At 38.7% G+C, this 20,418-nt stretch overlaps 1 protein-coding gene across 4 annotated transcripts in view; it reads right to left on the bottom strand.

Annotated features, from left to right (window-relative positions):
• Nucleotides 1–20,418, bottom strand: part of LOC136856876 (serine/arginine repetitive matrix protein 2) — a 120,009-nt gene that overhangs the window by 31,525 nt on the left and 68,066 nt on the right. For all 4 annotated transcript variants that reach the window (XM_067135090.2, XM_067135091.2, XM_067135093.2 and 1 more), the window contains one exon: nucleotides 719–899. In XM_067135090.2, coding sequence (XP_066991191.1) covers nucleotides 719–899 — 181 coding nt within the window. The remainder of the gene's footprint in view (nucleotides 1–718; nucleotides 900–20,418) is intronic.

A 20,418-nucleotide genomic window follows, 5' to 3' on the forward strand; every position in this document is an offset into this window, starting at 1 on the left:
CCAAGTCTCTCATAGTACACTGGCACTCCCTGTGGTTCCAAGAAGCTTCACTTATATGCACTAGCAATTTGACTTGGTAGGCGTGTTAGTTACCAACTGATGAGTCCAAATTGGCACACTAGGGAAAAATGCCAAGCAACCAAGAATGAGTTACCTGGATAATTTATAATTTCCAATAACGGACCATTTATATTGCAATTATCGCAGAATTTTAGTGTTCATCTTCCTAACGATTGCCCCCTCATGTGCAGTCTCCACCCGGAGATCTGAATGGGGAACTATTTTACCTCCAAAATATTTTATCCTGAAGGAAGCCATCAGTACATCAATCATTTATTCATTCATACAGAGAGAGTTGCTTGTCCTCTAGAGTTAGATACAGTTGTAGTTAGCCGTTGCTTTCAGTCGTGTAGCAATATCAACACAGCTAAACTATGCTGAATATTATTTTAAAGGCGTTATCAGCAGTCTATCATCCAAACTTCCGTTCTTGCAACTTCTGAAAGGCTGCTACCCTCCTCTCGATGAACCATTCGTGAGTCTGGTCTCTCGACAGATACCCATCCGATATGGTTGCACCTACGGTTCAGCCATCTGCTTCACTGGTTAGTGCAAGCTTCCCCACCATGGTAAGGTCACATGATTCAAAGGGAAGGAAAGGAAAATTGCAATATACAGTATATTTGGCAACACTACAATGAATAACAAAATTAAATACCTTCTCCCTTTCTTCCTTGCGTTTTGACTTTATAGCTTTGCGAGCAGCTGGTGGTGGACTTGAAGGAGGTAGTCTTGGATCACTTGGAGGACCAGAACGTTCACGCTGACGTTTCGGCCCACTCCGAATTGGTAGAGGAGACCTTGCTCCTCTATTCCGTGGCACAGAAAAAGAACGAGACCTAAGAGAGAAAAGCTGATTTCATTATTGCTTTTAATTAAATATTCATTTATTGATTTTATACATTCAATCTATTTGTGATATTTCTTATTACCAGCCTGTAACAGATTCATGTCTATTGAGGATTTACTGATCTTATGTTTATTATTTTTGGAGGCACATAACTAAATGGTACTGTACTTGATGTTTAGATAATGGCTGCAGGTTTGCTGAACCAGAGGTGAAACCAATGAAATTCTCTCACTGTTGCTCAAATCAAAGCTCAGTCAAATTGTAAATTTTGCTCACATTTAAAAACTACAATGATTTGCGGCCAGGATTCAAATTGCAGCCTTCTAAACTGGTGAAAATACTTTTTTTTTTTGCTAGTTGCTTTACGTCGCACCGACACGGATAGGTCTTATGGCGACGATAGGACAGGAAAGGGGTAGGAGCGGGAAGGAAGCGGCTGTGGCCTTAATTAAGGTACAGCCCCAGCATTTGCCTGGTGTGAAAATGGGAAACCACGGAAAACCATTTTCAGGGCTGCCGACAGTGGGATTCGAACCTACTATCTCCCGAATACTGGATACTGGCCACACTTAAGTGACTGCAGCTATCGAGCTCGGTAGGTGAAAATACTACTCAGCTATATGAATATGTAATAAAACAGTAGTAGCACTAAAAAAAAAACCCACAGCTAAAAGTATAATCATCCTGCAAAGGGATGTGTTACAAATATTAGATTTTCCTTAGTCATTCATGAATATTTCAAATGGAACACAGTGTAATATATTTGTCAAATTCAATTTCAGATTAATTAAGTGTATATCAGTGAAGTTTTGTTAATAAATAATGCTATCAGCTTTACGTCCCACTAACTACTTCCTTTTACAGTTTTTGGAGATGCCGAGGTGCCAGAACTTTGTCCCGCAGGAGTTCTTTTATGTGCCAGTAAATCTACCAACACGAGGCTGATATTCTTGAGCACCTTCAAATACCTCCGGACAGAGCCAGGATCGAACCTGCCAAATTGAGGTCAGAAGCCCAGTGCATCAACCATCCGGGGCACTCAGCCCGACTGAAGTTTAGTTTTGTTTTGTATGTCTTAACTAGTTTGAAAAACACAAATTTCACCAAGTGACCCTAATAATATTATCACCCACTGTAAGATAAGAGGAAGATTATTGGCGACGGTTCAACCCTGAGCTGAGAGCAGGCATGCATGGTGCAGGGTGTATTTGTAGTTTTACAGTCAAATGAAGATAAGCCAATGGAAGACAAAAGCAGGGTTTATATTTCTACCTCATTCCATATAAAAAATGAGGATGTGTGATATGCATGATGGCACGATGTATGCTACAGTATAACAAAGGTTTTTCTGTCCCTTGAAAATTCCTATATTAAACTGTGTATAATCCTTCGATTATAGCAAGAACTGTATCTCTGCTGCATCCGTTATTACGAGTGATTAAGCATGCACTACTTTTACCATTATCAATATTTATTCACTCCAGCGATTATATTGAATGCGGTCGATCATCTTCGGTATTGTTTTGATGCAATGTGTACTACCGAGCTCTCTTGGCGACATTCGAAGGCAATGACGGAGTCAATTAGTAGTACCCGTTGCCTGCTGTTCTGTAAGGAATATTCAAAATTAAAGAGAATATGTTTTTGTAATAAATGCGTAAATAGCGTGGCTGATAGCAGTTGTTAACTCGTTAGAAATAAAGGTTGAAGAAAACCTATAATTTTAATGCTATATACCGAAATCAAGTAAGAATGTGATACATCTCAAGATACAGCAGTATTTCAGAGATTTAGGTTATATTTTCTTGTGTCTGGTTAAATTTCAGAAAGGCTATTCCCATGTAAATTTATAGCAAGAAGGTTTTCATTTCTCTACTGGCGCTGTTTGCATGACATATGTATGGTTAAGTTAGGTTAGGTAACACTGTTTGGATCTTCATTTATCCATAGATGGCTGATGTCACATTCTTGAAGCAAAGATCTTGATCAGCTGACTGGGGGGTAGTGCAAGAGTTCTGAACATGGTGTTATAGGTGAGAATAGAGACCAGCGTAATTAAGAGACTTTTAGCTACTGTTAATGAAGCGATGGTGCACTGTTGCATAGGAGACTTTCAAAAAAGGATCTGCTGTTTCTTTTCACGGGTAAGTAAACCATTACCTAAATACCTGTGGTTTCTTAGACAATCGCAAATTGTGATGATGCAAGGGGTTTATAACTTACGTTTCATAAATTCGTTGTCAGGTGTCTGAAGAATACATACAATTACGTGTAATTTATTATATTGGTTACAGTTCCAGTTTACTGGGTACTGCAATTTTGAATATTCTGGTTTAACTGATTTCAGTTTTCCTGCTGACCAAACAAGGAAAAAGCAGTGGGTAATTGCATTCAGAAGGGAGAATTTCTTGCCTGGAAAGCATTCAAGATTATGCTCTAAGCATTTTGTTTTTCCCTATTTGCTTTACGTCGCACCGACACAGATAGGTCGTATGGAGACGATGGGACAGGAAAGGCCTAGGAATGGGAAGGAAGCGGCCATGGCCTTAATTAAGGTATAGCCCCAGCATTTGCCTAGTGTCAAAATGGGAAACCGCAGAAAACCATCTTTAGGGCTGCTGACAGTGGGGTTCAAACCCACTATCTCCCAGATACGAATTCACAGCTGCGCACTCCTAACCGCACGGTTAACTCACCCGGTCTAAGCATTTTTCACCGGAATGTTTTGATAATGAAGTATTTGATGTGGAGTTAAATTGAAACCAAATGCAGTACCAATAATTTTTAATTTTCCACTCCACCTTCCACCAGCTGAGAAGAGAAAACCTCCTGTGAAGAGGAAGCTTCAAATGGATCCTGTTGCATCAACAAGTTATGAGTGAGCAGAATTTTTTTTTTTTAATTTATTATTTTCTATAGATTTATACAGGAATGTGGCCTGTCATCCTTGTGTGAAATATCTGTGATTAAGACATTTAACATACTGTTCAACTGCAACATTTATTGCAGCATATTATTTTACTCTTACATTACACGTAGCAAGACATTTTTGTTGTTGACCCTTATAATTTTCATATTTCTTCAGTGCTCCTTAGGAAGAGGAAAACAAGTCTCTTCCTAAAACAAAGGAGTTGAGGAACTTTTATGCTGGTGATTACATTGAGGAAATGGTAGTCACCAAGGAAAGCCCAGGCCTTCATGCAGGTTTCCATGGAAGTTATTAATAAATCCTATAAGAAGCTAAATTTGGAAAGACAGAAGTATCGGTGAGCTATTAAACAGTTGCAGAGTGGAAAAGCCTTAATAAACCATCTGAAGGAGAAAATGATAACTGAAGATGCTGCTTACACCATACCTGCCATCTATATAAAACCAAAAATCAGGAAATTTAGATATGAAAATCAGTAAAAATCGGGAGGAATCAGGAGATACAGTTGCTCAAATCTGCTTATTCTGCATGTCTTGCGCAATACAGGAGAACTGTGGTACCGTATATTATAACACTTATTGTCTCAAAACACGACTGTTGTTACATGAGGCTCACAGGAAGTATGCTGAGTGAGATAATCGGTCTCTGATAAGTCTTCCGAAAATAGTATGAACTCATGCTCCACACGTGTGAATCAGTCCTGCACTTAGATGCCATTACTTAGAAAATGCATAGATTAATATACTGCATCTCGCGCCCGCACGATTATGAGAAGTGCAATGCTATTTTTCTCAAGTAATAAATTAAAACTCGCCAGAATTGTCTCCAATTGGCTCCTAAAATCTCTAGAAAAGTAATTAGTCGCTATCTTCGAACTTCTGTCCTAAATTACTAAAAAAAGGATTCCAAATCTAGCGACTAGTCTCTAGATTCGACTAGACTGATGCGAACGAACATGAATATAGCACGCGAGAACGAGAGATTGACAGTCGATATACGTGTCTCGATACACAGGTTTCAATAAACATCGCACATTCGTGCGCATTTCTCGTATTAATAAACGTCGATATTTTTCATTTCAAAGAGGCCAATGAGCGAAGGGATTTCGGCCACTTGCATACAAAGCTGAAATGGTGGGATTTGAAAACAAATGTTTAAAGTTCACTAAAATAAGCTAAAATCGGGAGAAATATTAGAATAATCGGGAGGCGGGAAAAACTGTCAAAAATCGGGAGTCTCCCGCCTAAATCGGGAAAGTTGGCAGGTATGTTACACGCTTGAGGTACGAAAACAACAGATTAAATAATTTTTTCGGTTTCCCTATAACCGCATAGTCTTTGGTGGTGGTATTTGAGTATCCAACCAGTCTCTAGGCTGATGACCTGACAGACAGACAGACAGACAGACAGACAGACAGACAGACAGACAGACAGACAGACAGACAGACAGACAGACAGACAGACAGACAGACAGACAGACAGACAGACAGACAGACAGACAGACAGACAGACATAATAAATGGAGCCTTTAGAAGTCTGTAATTTGTTCGAATTGTATCACAATCTCTGTTAAAAAAATATTTCAAGAATAATGGAATACCATAAACTGATTTGTGGAAAACTTCCATTGTTCCAGAAATGTCTTTCTCCTACTGCTGTCCAACTTCTCATGCGAACAAAGGACGGTGATACAAGAGCAGAGTATCCTCCTGAACTACGCAGCTTTGCCCTTACATTGAATTTCTATTCAAGTCGTGCATACAGCTACTTGAGGGAAGTATTTCCTCATGGTTCGCACCATCAAAGTACACTGCAGAAGTGGTATAGTCAGTGAATGGTAAGCCAATATTCAGTTCAGAGTCCGCAACTGTTCTCATTTCGGAAGGGAAAGTGATGGCTATCAATGGAAAGCCCTCGTGTGTGCACTGATGATGGATAAAATGTGCATCAGAAAACACACTGAATTTGATGGAAAATACTTTGTTGGTTATGTGAATTATGGTACTGAAATTGAGGATCAGCATCTACCCAAAGCCAAGGAGGCTATAGTGTTTATGGTGGTCTCACAAAACAGACAGTGGAAAATTCCAGTGGGTTAATTTTTTATTAATGGTTTAAGTGGCTCGGATAGAGCAAACTTAGTGACTGAGTGCCTTAAATTTTTAAGTGACCTAAATGTAATTGTAGTGTCACTTACTTTTGATGGTGCTGCTTCTAATTTATCCATGGCCCATTGTCTGGGAGCTTCTTTCGATGAAAATAATATGGTGAACTGGTTTGAAAATCCCTCAAATGATGTTAAAAGTGTTTATTCTTCTAGATGCTTGTCACAGTATAAAATTAGTGAGGAATACTGTAAGGGCTAAGAGAACTTTTGCCAGGGGTGATAATGTCCTAGACTGGAGGTACTTGGAAGAGCTTGAGAAACTTGTAGAGAGGGTCTTCATCTCAGGACAAAACTTACCAAAATACACATTCACTGGGAGAAGGAACCAATGAAAGTAAAGCTGACCACACAAACATTCAGTGAAAGTGTTGCAAGTGCACTGACATATTGTGACAAAGACATTCCACAGCCAGCCAACTTGACATTGTACACTGAGGATGTACTAGAATATACAGCAGATTTTGTTGTGAAAAGATTTCACAAAGTGGTTAAATGTGATGTTTGCAAGGCGGTTCTCCAAACAGCAGTTTCACATTCAGCACTCCTGAAGAGAAAAAAAACTGATGTGGCCTTTTTATTCCGTCATTAGATGTGGTTTACCTCTGCAGGGAAGGTTATAAAATGATGCAACAATTCCAACACAAAATGACAAGAACGAAGGACCCTTTAAATGTACTTGTAATGGCAGTGCTGAATCATGCTAAGAGAGAAGTGTTTGATGAACTTCAGGAGCATAGATTCTCCACTCTTTGACAACCATATTCATCAGTTGAAGCAGACAGTTTTGATGGAATATTTTAAAGTGAGATTCAACCATAAAGCACGGCTTGAAACCAGGGGCATATTTTCCTTGTATGCAAGGCATTCATTGCATGCATTATGATAATGCAAGTAACTGACTGAAGTTTGATTTTAGGTTGTTTCAAGTCTATTATTGTTGATGTTATCTCTCAGAACTTCAAAAGTTCCACGCAACTGCAATAGTTCTATTGCTTGACTACGTGTGGCGCTGGTATAGTCTCGCCATAAAATCCATTGTAATTCGGCTTCTCGCTGTTTCGTTTAATAAAATAAATAAATAAATAAATAAATAAATAAATAAATAAATAAATAAATAAATAAATAAATAAATAAGAAAAAGAGAGCAAATGGAGTAGTTAAGGACGTAAGGCATTCAATCTTAAAATTGCATTCGGTGGCAGACATAGTTCTGAAACCCTCCGCATGATGTCACTGCACTTGAATCATTGTCACCATTCACGTGCTACCTACCCTCTGCCAACTGTTGGCAACTTGGAGAAACTCGGAATGTCGAAGGCAATATCGAGCGGGAAGCACAGATTACCCTTTAGCGAGAACCCAACGTGATGAAAGTGACCAATGCCATTGGTGTGATTTACCTCCAGTGCTGGAGTAGTGGCTGACTAGGTTGTTTATTCTTTCTGTGTTTTGTTTCTGTGCTATTCCTCGTGTTCGACATTTTATTTTGTTTTATGCCCACATGGTCTAAACGATGGACGAGTGTAACTTTCTGTGTTTTGTTTCTGTGCTATTCCTCGTGTTCGACATTTTATTTTGTTTTGTGCCCACATGGTCTAAACGATGGACGAGTGTAAGACTGATATAACTGCAAATCTGTTTGAAAAGCCATTTAAAACCAGTTCATTCAAATAGTAAGTAAATAAACTCGTGTCCTCATCCTGAGGTGTAACAGCTCTTTTTAGGCACAACCCCAATGCAGGTGAGCTGCATGTACCAATTCAACCACGTGTCAGCCCTCCTGCCAATCTTAAATTTCTGGCAGTACCGGGAATCGAACCCAGGCCATCGAGGATGGCAGCTAATAGTGCTAACCGTTGTTACGGAGGCGGGCTTTTAAATAGTTGCAGCTGCAAATTAAAAAAAAAAAGTTATTGTTTTTACGTCCCACTAACTACTTTTATGGTTTCGGAGACGCCTAGTTCCCAGACTTTTGTCCCGCAGGAGTTATTTTTACGTGCCGGTAAATCTACCGACACAAGGCTGACACATTTTAGCACCTTCAAATACCACTGGACTGAGCCAGGATCAAACCTGCCAAGTTGGGGTCAATAAGCCAGCGCCTCAACCATCTGAGCCACTCAGCCCAGCAAAAAAAATTGTGTTTGCACGTTCAGTCCAGAAATTTACAGGAAAACTTTTTGGTTCTGCGGGTCTGAGTCACTAAACAAATTATTATGTTGGCCTTGCTTATTGTTTATTAGTGAAAATTCCCCTTGGAACAGCAAGAAAATTGGATATGTAGATCTGCACACTGCTATTCCGAAGCACGAGAAATTAGATTGTCATATCCACGCATGGATATCTTTAGTTAGGTATCTTTGGTAAAATTAGGATAGATTTACCATAGGATAAGCAGAAGCCGGAAGATGTTCCAAGGCACAACAAAGCCGTTCAGAAAAATCTGGAAATTCTGAAACAGCTGACTGCAGTGACATGCTTTTTGGGAAAGCAAAAGTTACCATCCCATGGGCACCATGAGGCTAGTGAGCCCAACGATAGAGGAAATTAAATTGAACTAATTAAATTGTTAGCAGAGTTTGATGAACAGTTAGACAGTCACTTCATAACAGCGAGGGTATTTACAGCACTTTCTCCACTCAAACAGAAAGATTTAATTCAAAGAATCTGCATCAAAATTAACGCTGAAATTAAGATCCAGGTTCGGGAAGCTAAATCCGTAAGAATTATGATCGATGAGACTTTCGATGTTTCGAACTTTTTATAGTTGTCTTTCGTCCCCAGACACGTTCATAATGGTGTTGTTGAAAGATTTGTTGTTTTTTATAATGCGAGTTCTGAGAGGACAGCGAATGCATTAATGAGACTTGCGATTGTCTGGATCAATTTGACAGCCATGAAAAAGTAGTTGCGCAGACTTTCGATTGAGCAGCGGTGCTTGCAGGTCAACTGAACGGTGTCCAAGCTAAATTAAAAGAAGTGGTTCCTGAGGCTGTATTCACCCACTGCTACACACACAAGCCGTGTCATGCACGAAAGAATGTCTTCGATTCTTCGCAACGATGAGCGGATTTGCGTTATTTTTTAGCATTTCTTCCAAGAGAACTAACCTGCTGGACAGTGTCCTCAATACAAGGCGGTTAGTACAGACCGTCGTGGAATATCATGTTCCTCTCCACGAGCTATACGAAAGTATTTTGGAGGAATCTGAGAACTGAACTGGGGCAACATTACAATCAATGAGGCAAATGGGTTTCTTGTGAAGTTAACGGAATTTCACTGATTGATATTACATATAACAGCCTTCAATCTAAGACCCTAGATATTGCATTTTGCACCAGAGAGGTGAATTCCTTAGAAACCAAAGTATCAATAATGTGAAACAGTGGATTTGTAGTCTGGAACAGAACAGAAGACAAATTTGATTCACCAACGAAAAGAAGAAAACTTCATTTCTGGTTAAAGATGTGCATAGTAAGGTTTGCCTGGAAATACATGATATTGTTCTAGCACAGATAAAATGTTGCTTCTGTTCATAGCAACATTTGTCCTTCACAGAAATGTATGTTTGTAAGAAATTTTCATTTTTTTTTCTGGCAATTTTTCTAAAGAGCAGCTTAGTAAATTGATTGAAGTCTATGGAAAATATTCTGGTATAGTACTACATAAATCTGAATTAATGGCAGTGTTCACTTCTGAACACTTCAAAGATAAGACTGTGGCTCAAATCCAGAAATTCCTTGACAAGTGGTCTTCCATAATGGTCTTTCTGAGCTTTATAAATTGTGTGCATTGGTTACAACTATTCCCGCTACGTCATCATCTGTAGAAAGCTCTTTCTTGGCCCTAAAATGAATAAAATCTTTTGCCACAATTCTCAAAGTTAGAGTCGTTTCTATGCATTAGGAACGATGTCTATAGGGAAGTATCTTGTTGTTGAGATGAAAGCACGTGAGTAGTTCTAAAGTGACGTCACCAAGGAATTCTGCAAAAGAATATCAGGGTCGAGTTCACCTACATGTAGTTAGGGCGAGTACAATTGGAATTTATTTAATACATTGTGCTACTGAATGGTTACTTGTTGCATGCCTCCGTGGGGAATCCAGGATATGCCACTGCTTGAAACAGAAACACTTCACAGTGTGAGGGTATGAAGCTTTCACACAAAGACTGTTCTATTTAAGAACCAGGCTGCTTCATAATACAAATATTATATTTGCTATATAAATGTGTTTCAGTGTGTAGGCATATATGAGGATTTCTATGTTTCCTGAGAATGGAATATTTATATAGACCCAGGTTGCTTATGTGAGAGGTTGCCAGAGAGGTATGTTAGTTTCACTGATTTGTATTACTGTTCTACTTTAGGCATACTCCCTCTAATCATTCTATCAGCCAGGTTGATTTTTATATTCTTAAATTACTTTTATATTGGCATGTCTTGTTTCTGTACTTGGGGAACAACATTACTGAATGCTGCAGGATGTTACCTCTTTGTAGGCCTACTTCAAATGTGCCATATGCATTAGTTTGTGTTGGGCTTTAAACTAAGCCTAATTTAGTAGGTGGCAGTGGAGTGAAATTTTACCTGTGTTGCTTTTTATCTGTCTCTTTATTATTATTATTTATTATTATTATTATTTTGTTATTGAAGCAGTATGTCATAAAATACCCCTGCTTCATATACAGATAGGTACTACAACCAGTGCCAATTGATCTGCAGCTGACCCTACTGTATTGTGAATTTTTCCAACTTATGATAAGTGAAAATTTCTTGTTACCTGTTTATCTTTTGCCTTTGAGAGTCCATTTTTGTTGTCATCTGTTGGTGGTGTATGGTTCAATGAAGTATGAATCTCATGTTCTTTTCTTTCCATAATGGTCTTGTAGGCTATGTGTCACCCTTCGTATCTTGTGCTTGGGCACTGGTTTGTTGTAGGCCTATTTCAGTCAAAAGTACACCAAGCACGGTAAATACAGTATTTTACAGCTGTTTGTGAAAGTTATGGTGTGTTTATTGTAGATGCCACACACATTAATATTTAAAATTAGGCCACACTTCCTTATGGACAACTTTCAAAGGTTACCTTTCAGCTATTAATCCCATTATGATGCGGTAATTGGAAAAAATGATATCATATGTCCCTTACATTATAATAAATAATTAACATTAAACAATTATAGTGTTACTCACGGGGATGTAATACTTGTAAAAATACGATCATAATGAGGTTGTATCCTATTGTAGTCTTTTTCGGTTTTAAGGATTTCTGTCATAATTACCCATTTATGTCCACGGTTTATTTACGCTTAACCATAACAACCAAGCAGGGTACCCCTCATATTCAGATTTTGTGGCCTTTTTGAATGTCACTGTTTGACAATTCTCCTCTCAGAACCTACTTCGAACAAACCCCCAATCAGCTGGTAAGTGATGTTGGCTTCACGCCGCAACATGGACGAGGTGGCGCTATGCGCACTCTATGAGGATTAATGCTCTAAGGTTTGAATAATACAACTGAAATGTTTGCCACAGAATGCGTTCGATCATCTTCGGTATCCTTTTCTCGCTATGTGCACTAGTGAGCTCTATCATTGTCACTCGAAGGCGATGTCAGAGCTGAAAATTTGAAATTAAAGAGAATATGTTTTTGTAATAAATGCGTAAATAACATGGCCAACAGGAATTTTTAACTCATTAGAAATAAAGGCTGAAGAAAACTATCACAATTTTAACGCTATATACTGAAATTAAGTAAGAATGTAATACTATTCGAGATATGGCAGAGTGCGTCACTGATTTCAGAGGTTTAGGTTATATTTCCTCGGATCTCGTTAAATTTTGGAAAGGCTCCTCCCAAGTAAATTTATAGTGGGAAGGTCTAAATTAGAAAAAAGAATTGAGAATTTTAATGGATAGTACACTGTCCTTCAGAGGGCACACTGAAAAAAATTTCGAATGAAGCCTACAGATCCTTAGGTTTTGTGGTTCGGAATTTGAGGGAACTAAAAAATGTTAGTACATTAATAACGCTCTATAATACATTTGTGCATATTAAACTTGAATAAGCATGTGTTGTGTGGATACTTCATTATCAGTCCCATATAAATAAGACTGAAGAAGTTCAGGAAAAGTTTCTTAGCTATGTTACAAAACGCATCATACTTCAGCACTGAAAAGGGAAGGTTGAATACAACTTGCTAAATGAATTTAAGCTTTCATCATCATGTAACAGAAGGGATATTCTGTAACAAATATTCTAACAACAACAACAACAACGATGATGATTAATATGCAACCCTTAAGGAAAACACCAAATCTGCCAAGTAGTCATAAGAGATCCAGGTTCAACACTCTGCGACTGCACAATGAGGATTCTGATTTTCAGGATACCCTCAGGAAGAATACAGAGAAGGAAGGATGGCCTGCCTTACAAAAGGCCTTGCTGTATGTTGCTCAGGAAACTATCCCTGCCTCATCAATCAAAGGCAAACACCCATGGTGGAGTGCAAAGTGTTATGAGGTTATAGAAGAAAGGCATAAAGCCTGAACTAGGTGGAACCAACATAAAATTGAAGCCAATTATGAAGCCTTCCTCACGCAAAGAAAAGCTACAGCTAACACCACCCGCAGAACCAAGAGAAATTACCTCAGGAGCCTAATGCAACAGGCTGAAAATAATTTTCAGAGAAACAACTCAAGAGACCTGTACGAAGGACTTTAAGAAGCAAACAACCCAGTACACAGCTCCTACCCTCATCCTCCACGGGCCAGATGGAAAACTTCAATTGAACAATAAAGACAGCACTAATGCTCTTGCAGATTATTTCCAGAAGCTACTGAACGTGGAGGAACCTAAAGAAAAGCTTAATTTCCACGAGCCTTCACACAGGAACCCTGATTCTCAACCACCTATGAGAGAAGAAATAATGGACATCATCGGTGGTCTCAGAAACAACAAGGCTTCAAGTGAAGACAGCATAGTTGCCAAGATGTGGAAACATGCAGATGACAAGTCTTTGCAGAGCATCCATCAAATCTTAAAGGACATATGGACAACAGAGGCCCTACCCGAAGGATGGACGTCTGCTGTGATTCATCCCCTCCACAAGAAGGGAAGTAAGACAGACCTCAACAATTATAGAGGTATTTCCTTGTTACAAATTACCAACAAGATCCTCTCTGTAGCCCTGCTCAATAGAATCACCACAGAGCTAGACTCACAATTACGTGAATACCAAGCTGGTTTCCGTAAGACTAGATCTTGTCCAGAACAGATACACAATCTTAAGACAGTTCTCAATTACAAAAGCCGAGGTGGACATCCCCAGGTGATGGTCCTAGTAGATTTTCAGAAAGCTTATGACTCTGTAGACAGAGACACCCCATTTCTCCATACTATTGGAACTTGGTCTGGATGGGATGACCCTACAATTAGTTCAAGCCACTCTGAGGAACACTACGTTCAAGGTCAGGTTCAGAGGTGAACTATCTGAAAGCTTTCCAATCAGAACAGGAGTTAGACAAGGTCTCTCCTGCATTCTCTTCAACCGTGTCCTGGAAAAGATCTATTGGGAATGGAGAACGATGCTACCACTGGGAGATGGACTGAAGCTTGGGTACAAGAGAGACAACCTCATTGTCCCATGCCTAGCCTTTGCCGATGACCTCATTCTACTAGCAAACAATATAGAGGACAACATGGCGACCGGGAGTAGTCGTGTGTCGGTATCGCTCCGTGTCTTTTGTATATTAGAAGTGTTCAAATGTAGTATCATGTCTGTTTGAGTTTGCCTCCGGAATGAGAATGTGCTAGACTTCGACATGAAATATGAAAACCATTGGGAAAACGCTTTTGTGAATGGTTCAGAGCTTCGTATTTCAGCCCACGTGCTGGCTTTAAATGGAACTATGTATTTGGTGACGTCACAGCCAGGCGGTCTGTCTGCGAGAAAACAACAGACGAACTCTAGCCCAAAGATATCTGGTTCAGCGATTTGTGTGCTTCTATTGGCTTTGTCTGGTGACATACATCTGAACCCAGGACCCCAGCATGACAGTGGTATGAATTTCTTCTACCAAAATGTAGGGAGCACGTGTAATTCTTTGACGGATTTTAACCTCGCTTTCAGTTCTCATCCCAGAGGCAAACTTGAACGGACGTGATACTACATTTGAACACTTCTAATATACAAAAGACACAGAGCGATACCGACACACGACTACTCCCGGACGACATGTTGTCCTCTATATTTGTATAGTTGAAAGTTGGTTAAATGATTCTGTTGGTGATAATGAACTGTTGTCCACTGATTAATGTGTGTTTCATCAAGACAGACATCAGGTCCATAGTAGCAAAGTGAAAGGGGGAGGGATTATGGTTGCAGTGAAATCTGCTCTAAGGCCAGTTTCCCGGCCAGAGCTGGCGGGAGACTGGGAGTGTCTCGTGGTCAAGGCCACCCCAACATCAGGGAGGTCTGTGTTTGTAGTGTGGTGCTACCTGCCACCGGACGAAGTGACTGCTAGGATGAGTAATCTTCGAGCAACACTGACCAACGTCACAGCTGTTTTAAACCCGCAGGATATCCTTTTAGTTTGCGGAGACTTTAACATCAGGCATTTGGCTTGGAATCCTTGTCCCGTTATAAAACAAAGATGTGCAGAAGTCTTCTTACTTCTTGAAATCGTCAGTGAATTCGGACTCAAGCAAATGTGTCACTTCCCAACAAGAAACGAGAACTTCCTGGACCTTGTTCTAATATCGGATCAATACTGTGGGCACTTGGACTGCTTTGAGATGGAAAAGGTAATTACATCCGACCATCAAGCTGAAGAATTCACTCTATCTTTACCGCGAGTTATGCGCCCCATACCGCAGAGGAAGTTAATGTTTGCATGGTCTAAGGCAGATTTTCCTTAAATGAGAGATCTCCTTTCGTGTGTCCCTGGAATTTAACCGAGGACTCTCCCTCTGTCGACGAGGCGTTAACCCTTTTCTAAGACTTCCTTCGCGCTGTAATAAAAGACACTGTACCGTCCCGGATAGTTAGCACGCGGAAGTATCCATGCTGGTACGACTCAGGTAATAGATAAATTAAAAGAAAAGGAGAGGGCAAGAAGGAAGTTAAAAAAAAGGGTCATAATAGTGATTATGTGCAATTTTCGACCATACGTGGTGAATTTAAGCGTCTTCGGCTCAAAAAATACAGAAACTATATAACTTCGATGGAATTGAAATTAGCTGCCAACCCGAAGTGTTTCTGGAATTTTGTAAACAACAAATGGAGGTCATCTCACCTGCCATCTACTATGCTTCAGGACGGGAAAGAATTACAGGACAAGAGGAGCATCTTGGACAGTTTTGCAGATACCTTTGAAAAGTATCACTCACCTGCCGCACAGTGTAATCTATCCACTTCGTCTGTGTGTGATATAGGCCTAACTTCAATAGTGACCTCTCCAGCAGAGGTATCTTCAATTCTTGCTTCTTTGGATACCTCCAAATCATGTGGTCCAGATGACGTACCCACAATAGTATTGAAAGAATGTGCATCTGATCTAGGTTGGCCACTTAGCATCATAATAAATATGTCATTCTCGTCAGGGTATTTTCCGTGTGAGTGGAAGAAAGATTACGTCATACCAATGTTCAAGAAAGGAGACAAAATAGTGTTTGATAACTGTAGGCCTGTTGTGTTATTGTCCCTAATTTCAAAGGTGGCAGAGAAGATCGTGTATAAGAGATTGTACAGTTCAGTTTCACAGTATATTAATATAGCACAGCACGGTTTTGTACAGAAACGCTCTACCGTGTCCAATATAGCGGTGTATATCAATTTCGTTTCAGAATCTCTCGACAGGAGGCAACAAGTGGATGTTGTTTATACGGACTTCTCCAAAGCCTTTGATTCAGTTCAACATGATGCTCTACTCACCAAATTCTCAGCATATGGGATAGGAGGAAATGTTCTGGAGTGGATTAGAAGCTATCTCACTAATAGAGTTTGCGTAGTAAAAGCTGCTGGTATTATGTCAAAGCCGTACCACCCTACTTCAGATGACCCCCAAGGCTCTTTGCTGGGCCCTCTTTTCTTTGTCATATTCATAAATGATATAACATCAGTTATACAACACAGTAATTGCCTTCTCTATGCTGACGATCTAAAGATCTTTAAGGTAATCAATAGTGAGTTGGATTGTAAGTTGTTACAGTCTGACTTAAACCTACTAAGTAACTGGTGTAAAAAGTGGCTGCTTGGTTTGAATACTTCAAAATGCAACGCAATTACATTTTCACGCAAGTTGGAACCAGTAAATTACCCTTACCATTTATGCAATTTCCAAATAGCTCGTGTGAAGGAAATAAATGATCTTGGTGTGACACTTTCAAACTGCTACGGTCTTTCCTTCGAGAAACATTTAGACAAGATTTCTAGGAAAGGGTGTAAATTACTTGGCTTTCTGAATAGAAATTGTGCCAAATTTGTTTCTCCTAGAACTCTAATAACTTTGTTTTGCACTCTAATCAGGCCATCGTTAGAATATTGTTGCGAGGTGTGGCTGCCTTCTCAGCAGTATTTAATACAAAACTTGGAAAGAGTCCAAATAAGGTTCATGAAATGGATCAGCTACAAGGGTTTGGGTATTTCTCTCTCTTTGTCCAATTACGAGTCTTTTTGTGAGACTATGGGCATGAGGACATTGCACTCACGCCGCAGATGTGCCAATGCCCTCTTTCTTTATAAGTGTCTGACGAATAGAGTGGATTGCTCAACATTACTGGAGCTGATTGCATTACATGTTCCTCGTCGAAATACTAGGCAAAGGTATATTTTTCATCTGCCTAAAGTGAGAACTGTGGCTCGGGCTAACTCATGGCTTGTGAGGGCACTAAGATCACTGAATGAGGTGGATGAATCAGTGGACCTTTTCCACTCACCCCTGTCTAAAATCAGACATGCCCTAATGACCTCATGAATTTAAGGCCCTATCTATAAGATATGTAAATATGTAAATGTTACTACATGTAGTTTAATAATGTCAATTATTTAAGGAGATTGAGTTTTATTTATTTATTTTATTTATTTAAGGTTTTGTAAATATTCACATAAAAATATCTCTAGATTTAGTTTGAACTTGGTTATTATTTTAGGAAATTAGTGTTATTCACTTAAGGTGTATTTGTTGTATATTATGTTTTATTGAATCATCTTTAATTGGGAAAATAACCTGTTGATAAATAAATCTATTCTATTCTACAACTTACAGAGTCTTTATAGTGTATGAATGAATTTAATTCATTTCATTTTATCTAATTTATTCAGGTTAACTTCATGGGCACTGCAATGAATTGCAAATTTTATACCAGACACAATGTATCTGTTTTAACCACATCTTCATGCGCTGTCCTGACAATGTCCAACAACATTTCAACATGATTTAACAAGCACCACGAGAGCATCTCATTTCATTACTTTGACTGATGATGAAACAACATCTAACAGTTGTCTGTCAGCTAGTGGTTATTTACAGCGGTGTCCAATGACTTGCATATGGCTAACACCACTCAAATAGATTTGGTGATGAACTACGGGATCAACATTTACCAGTTCCCATTTACAATCGAATTATTAATGATTAGCAGTATTAGAACTAACAGTTCTGTGTATATTAATTAATACGTGAAAGAGTCTCGATGATGAGCATAGTGAAGATGTTAGAACCTAGTTATTTTCAAATTTACTCATAATTTCATCCCAGTTTTTAATGTCAATTTATATATATTTGTTTCATTTGTTTTATGTCAATTGTGTGCATGTACATTTGTTTAGTTATTAGATGTTTTACATTAAGGCTGAAGATGGCCAGCCCCGGCCGAAACTAGTCCCCAATTAATGTAATTTAGAATACTGCATATTATAGTATTGAAAGGTGAACCATTACTACATTAATTTAATAATTATACTGCTATTCATAAATAATTAATACCACTATGTGCTCAAATAAAGTGTAATATAATTACATTTTAGAGACAGCAACAGTTTGCCTAGTGACCGTCATACTACTTTTCAAATTGTGGAAAGCTACTCATTAACACAGATCTTGATATCTGATTCAAAGATGCATTTTTAAACAGAGGAAATCGCAATTCAGCTAGTCATCATCAACGTGCAGTCCAGGCGAGTACCCTTCAGTCGAACATTTTACAATACGTAATATTCTACCTTGAGTGCATCTATTTGTGTATTCGTATGTATTCCTTTGATAGTGTTTTCTTCAATGTTATGTGTTTATAGGCTTCTTATTGCATTTCCTTTGTCACATTGTGAGAAAAAGTATCGTATCAGCAATATAGGAATTACACGCAACAAAAGAGATGAGCACTATACGCGTGATGCACAACTATTGGTACCAGGCCTCTATATATCAAGATGGCCGTGGCTCAACTGACGGAGACAAATGAATGGCCATTAAGTTCTTTTGTATCAACATTGCATGATATAATAATGCATTATCCCTTTTCTCTACGGGGTTTAGTATGAAGTGAGACGAATCATCGTAGCAATTTTTTATGTTCATATATCCTTCTTGACGTCAACCTCATCAAAGGAATTAATGAGATGAAACGAATTTTATTTATTTACTCGTGTCAGAAGCATACTTAATCATACAGTTAAAATAATAATTAAACTATTTACAAAATTTAAAACATTAACAAACGAAGGAAATTGATCAAATTTACTGTACATCTAGATGGTGTTTTTCCAAAACTAAGCCACACCTAGGGCATTGTCATCAGCAAGCATTAAATCTTGCTCTGAGCATGAAAATGGGCAGAGAGGACATTGATACTGCACCTATCGAACTGAGCCTCACTTGATTATAATAATAAATTCATTAGATATTAAATGTGAATTTTTCCATAGAGCGAAATTCAGTGCTCTTACAGCCGTATATTGGCAAAGACCACAAAAGAGTATCCTTCAGCCACTGTTCTTAAAATCACGTTCTGTTGGGGGCAATAAAACAATTATCTTGGCGAACACCAGCTCACTGGTGTGCAGCAGAAAGCAGAAAAAGTAGCACAAGCCACCCAGAAGTGTGGGAATTTTCCGCTGTTTGCAAGACAAGGAACCACGGAGCAACGAAGACAGAAGATATGAAATACCATCCTGCAACCCCTAAAAATGAAGATTCACCATTCTAAGTATTTCAAAGTTCGCGGTCTGTATTATTTAGTCATTATAGGATATCTGAAAGAAGTTACAGATGATTTTGTGGAAATAATACTCTGATTCATATAGCATAAATATTGGAGGAAGGAAATTTATTAGATGTGTGGCCGACAATTAATAAAGTGAAAATGCGTCGTATTACAAGGGACGATTAGTATTGCCGCCATTTTTTAACCACGTCACACAGTCCGCTAGATGAAATATTCCAACCTAAGCCGTGGAAATTATTTAAAATTCAGTGATCAACTTTGCAACCAAGATATAATAATTGAACTGCTATAAATTTATTTGTTATAGGAGGTAGTAGTGAAATGACAGGAGTTGTTGTGTAAATAAATAGATGCTCTGGCAACCATAAAACCCCAGAAAAATTCAAGGGATATCAATCCGCACAAGTGACAGGACCTGAGGAGAGACGCCACGCCAGTCGTTGGATGTAGACGTGAACTGTGATTGCTCTATATTGTATTGTAGGTACAGGACACTTGGAGATTATTGGGCAGTGTGCAAGCATAGAATAATGTTACGGATTGTGCTTTTAAAACGGCATTGCCGCATTAAAACAGTTGGGAATCAAATAATGAGCACTCGTCAAGGAACAATTATTCATTTTTAATATAATAAGAATTTTATTAATCTCATATTTCTGTTACAACACTTCGATGTCTTTAACAGTGGAAGGCAGTTCATAGAATGTGGAACTTTTATTTCAATGGTGACCAGCCAGCAAATTGGGAAGGAAACACTTTCATTTTCTAGACAATGGGAGTACATAATTAGTAATTTGTAATGAGTAGGTCAGTAGTGTTACACTGTATATGGCAAGATAACGATTTGAAGCAGCCAACTGTGGAGTATAAAATTATGTATAGAGATAATGTTGAAACTAGTTACACGAAAGCAATGTTGTATGACAGAGGTACAAGTGATAAGTCGATATGAACTGTAGATAAAATTCTTAAGGATAATGAGATGAAATTAATATATGCCAGCTGCAGAGCTGAAGTGATAGTATCCCAGCTGTACAGCTGACGTAATTTAATTAATGTTCTAGCCATAGAGCTGAGAAAAAATAAATGCCGGGGCTGTGAGCCAAGGAAGTGGTGCAATTGAGTGTAAGGACAAGTGCCTTAATTGAACATTATGAGTTGATGTGCACCATATAGTAAGTGAATAG

This window comes from Anabrus simplex, chromosome 1 (assembly GCF_040414725.1).
Source record: "Anabrus simplex isolate iqAnaSimp1 chromosome 1, ASM4041472v1, whole genome shotgun sequence".
NCBI classification, from domain to species: domain Eukaryota; kingdom Metazoa; phylum Arthropoda; class Insecta; order Orthoptera; family Tettigoniidae; genus Anabrus; species Anabrus simplex.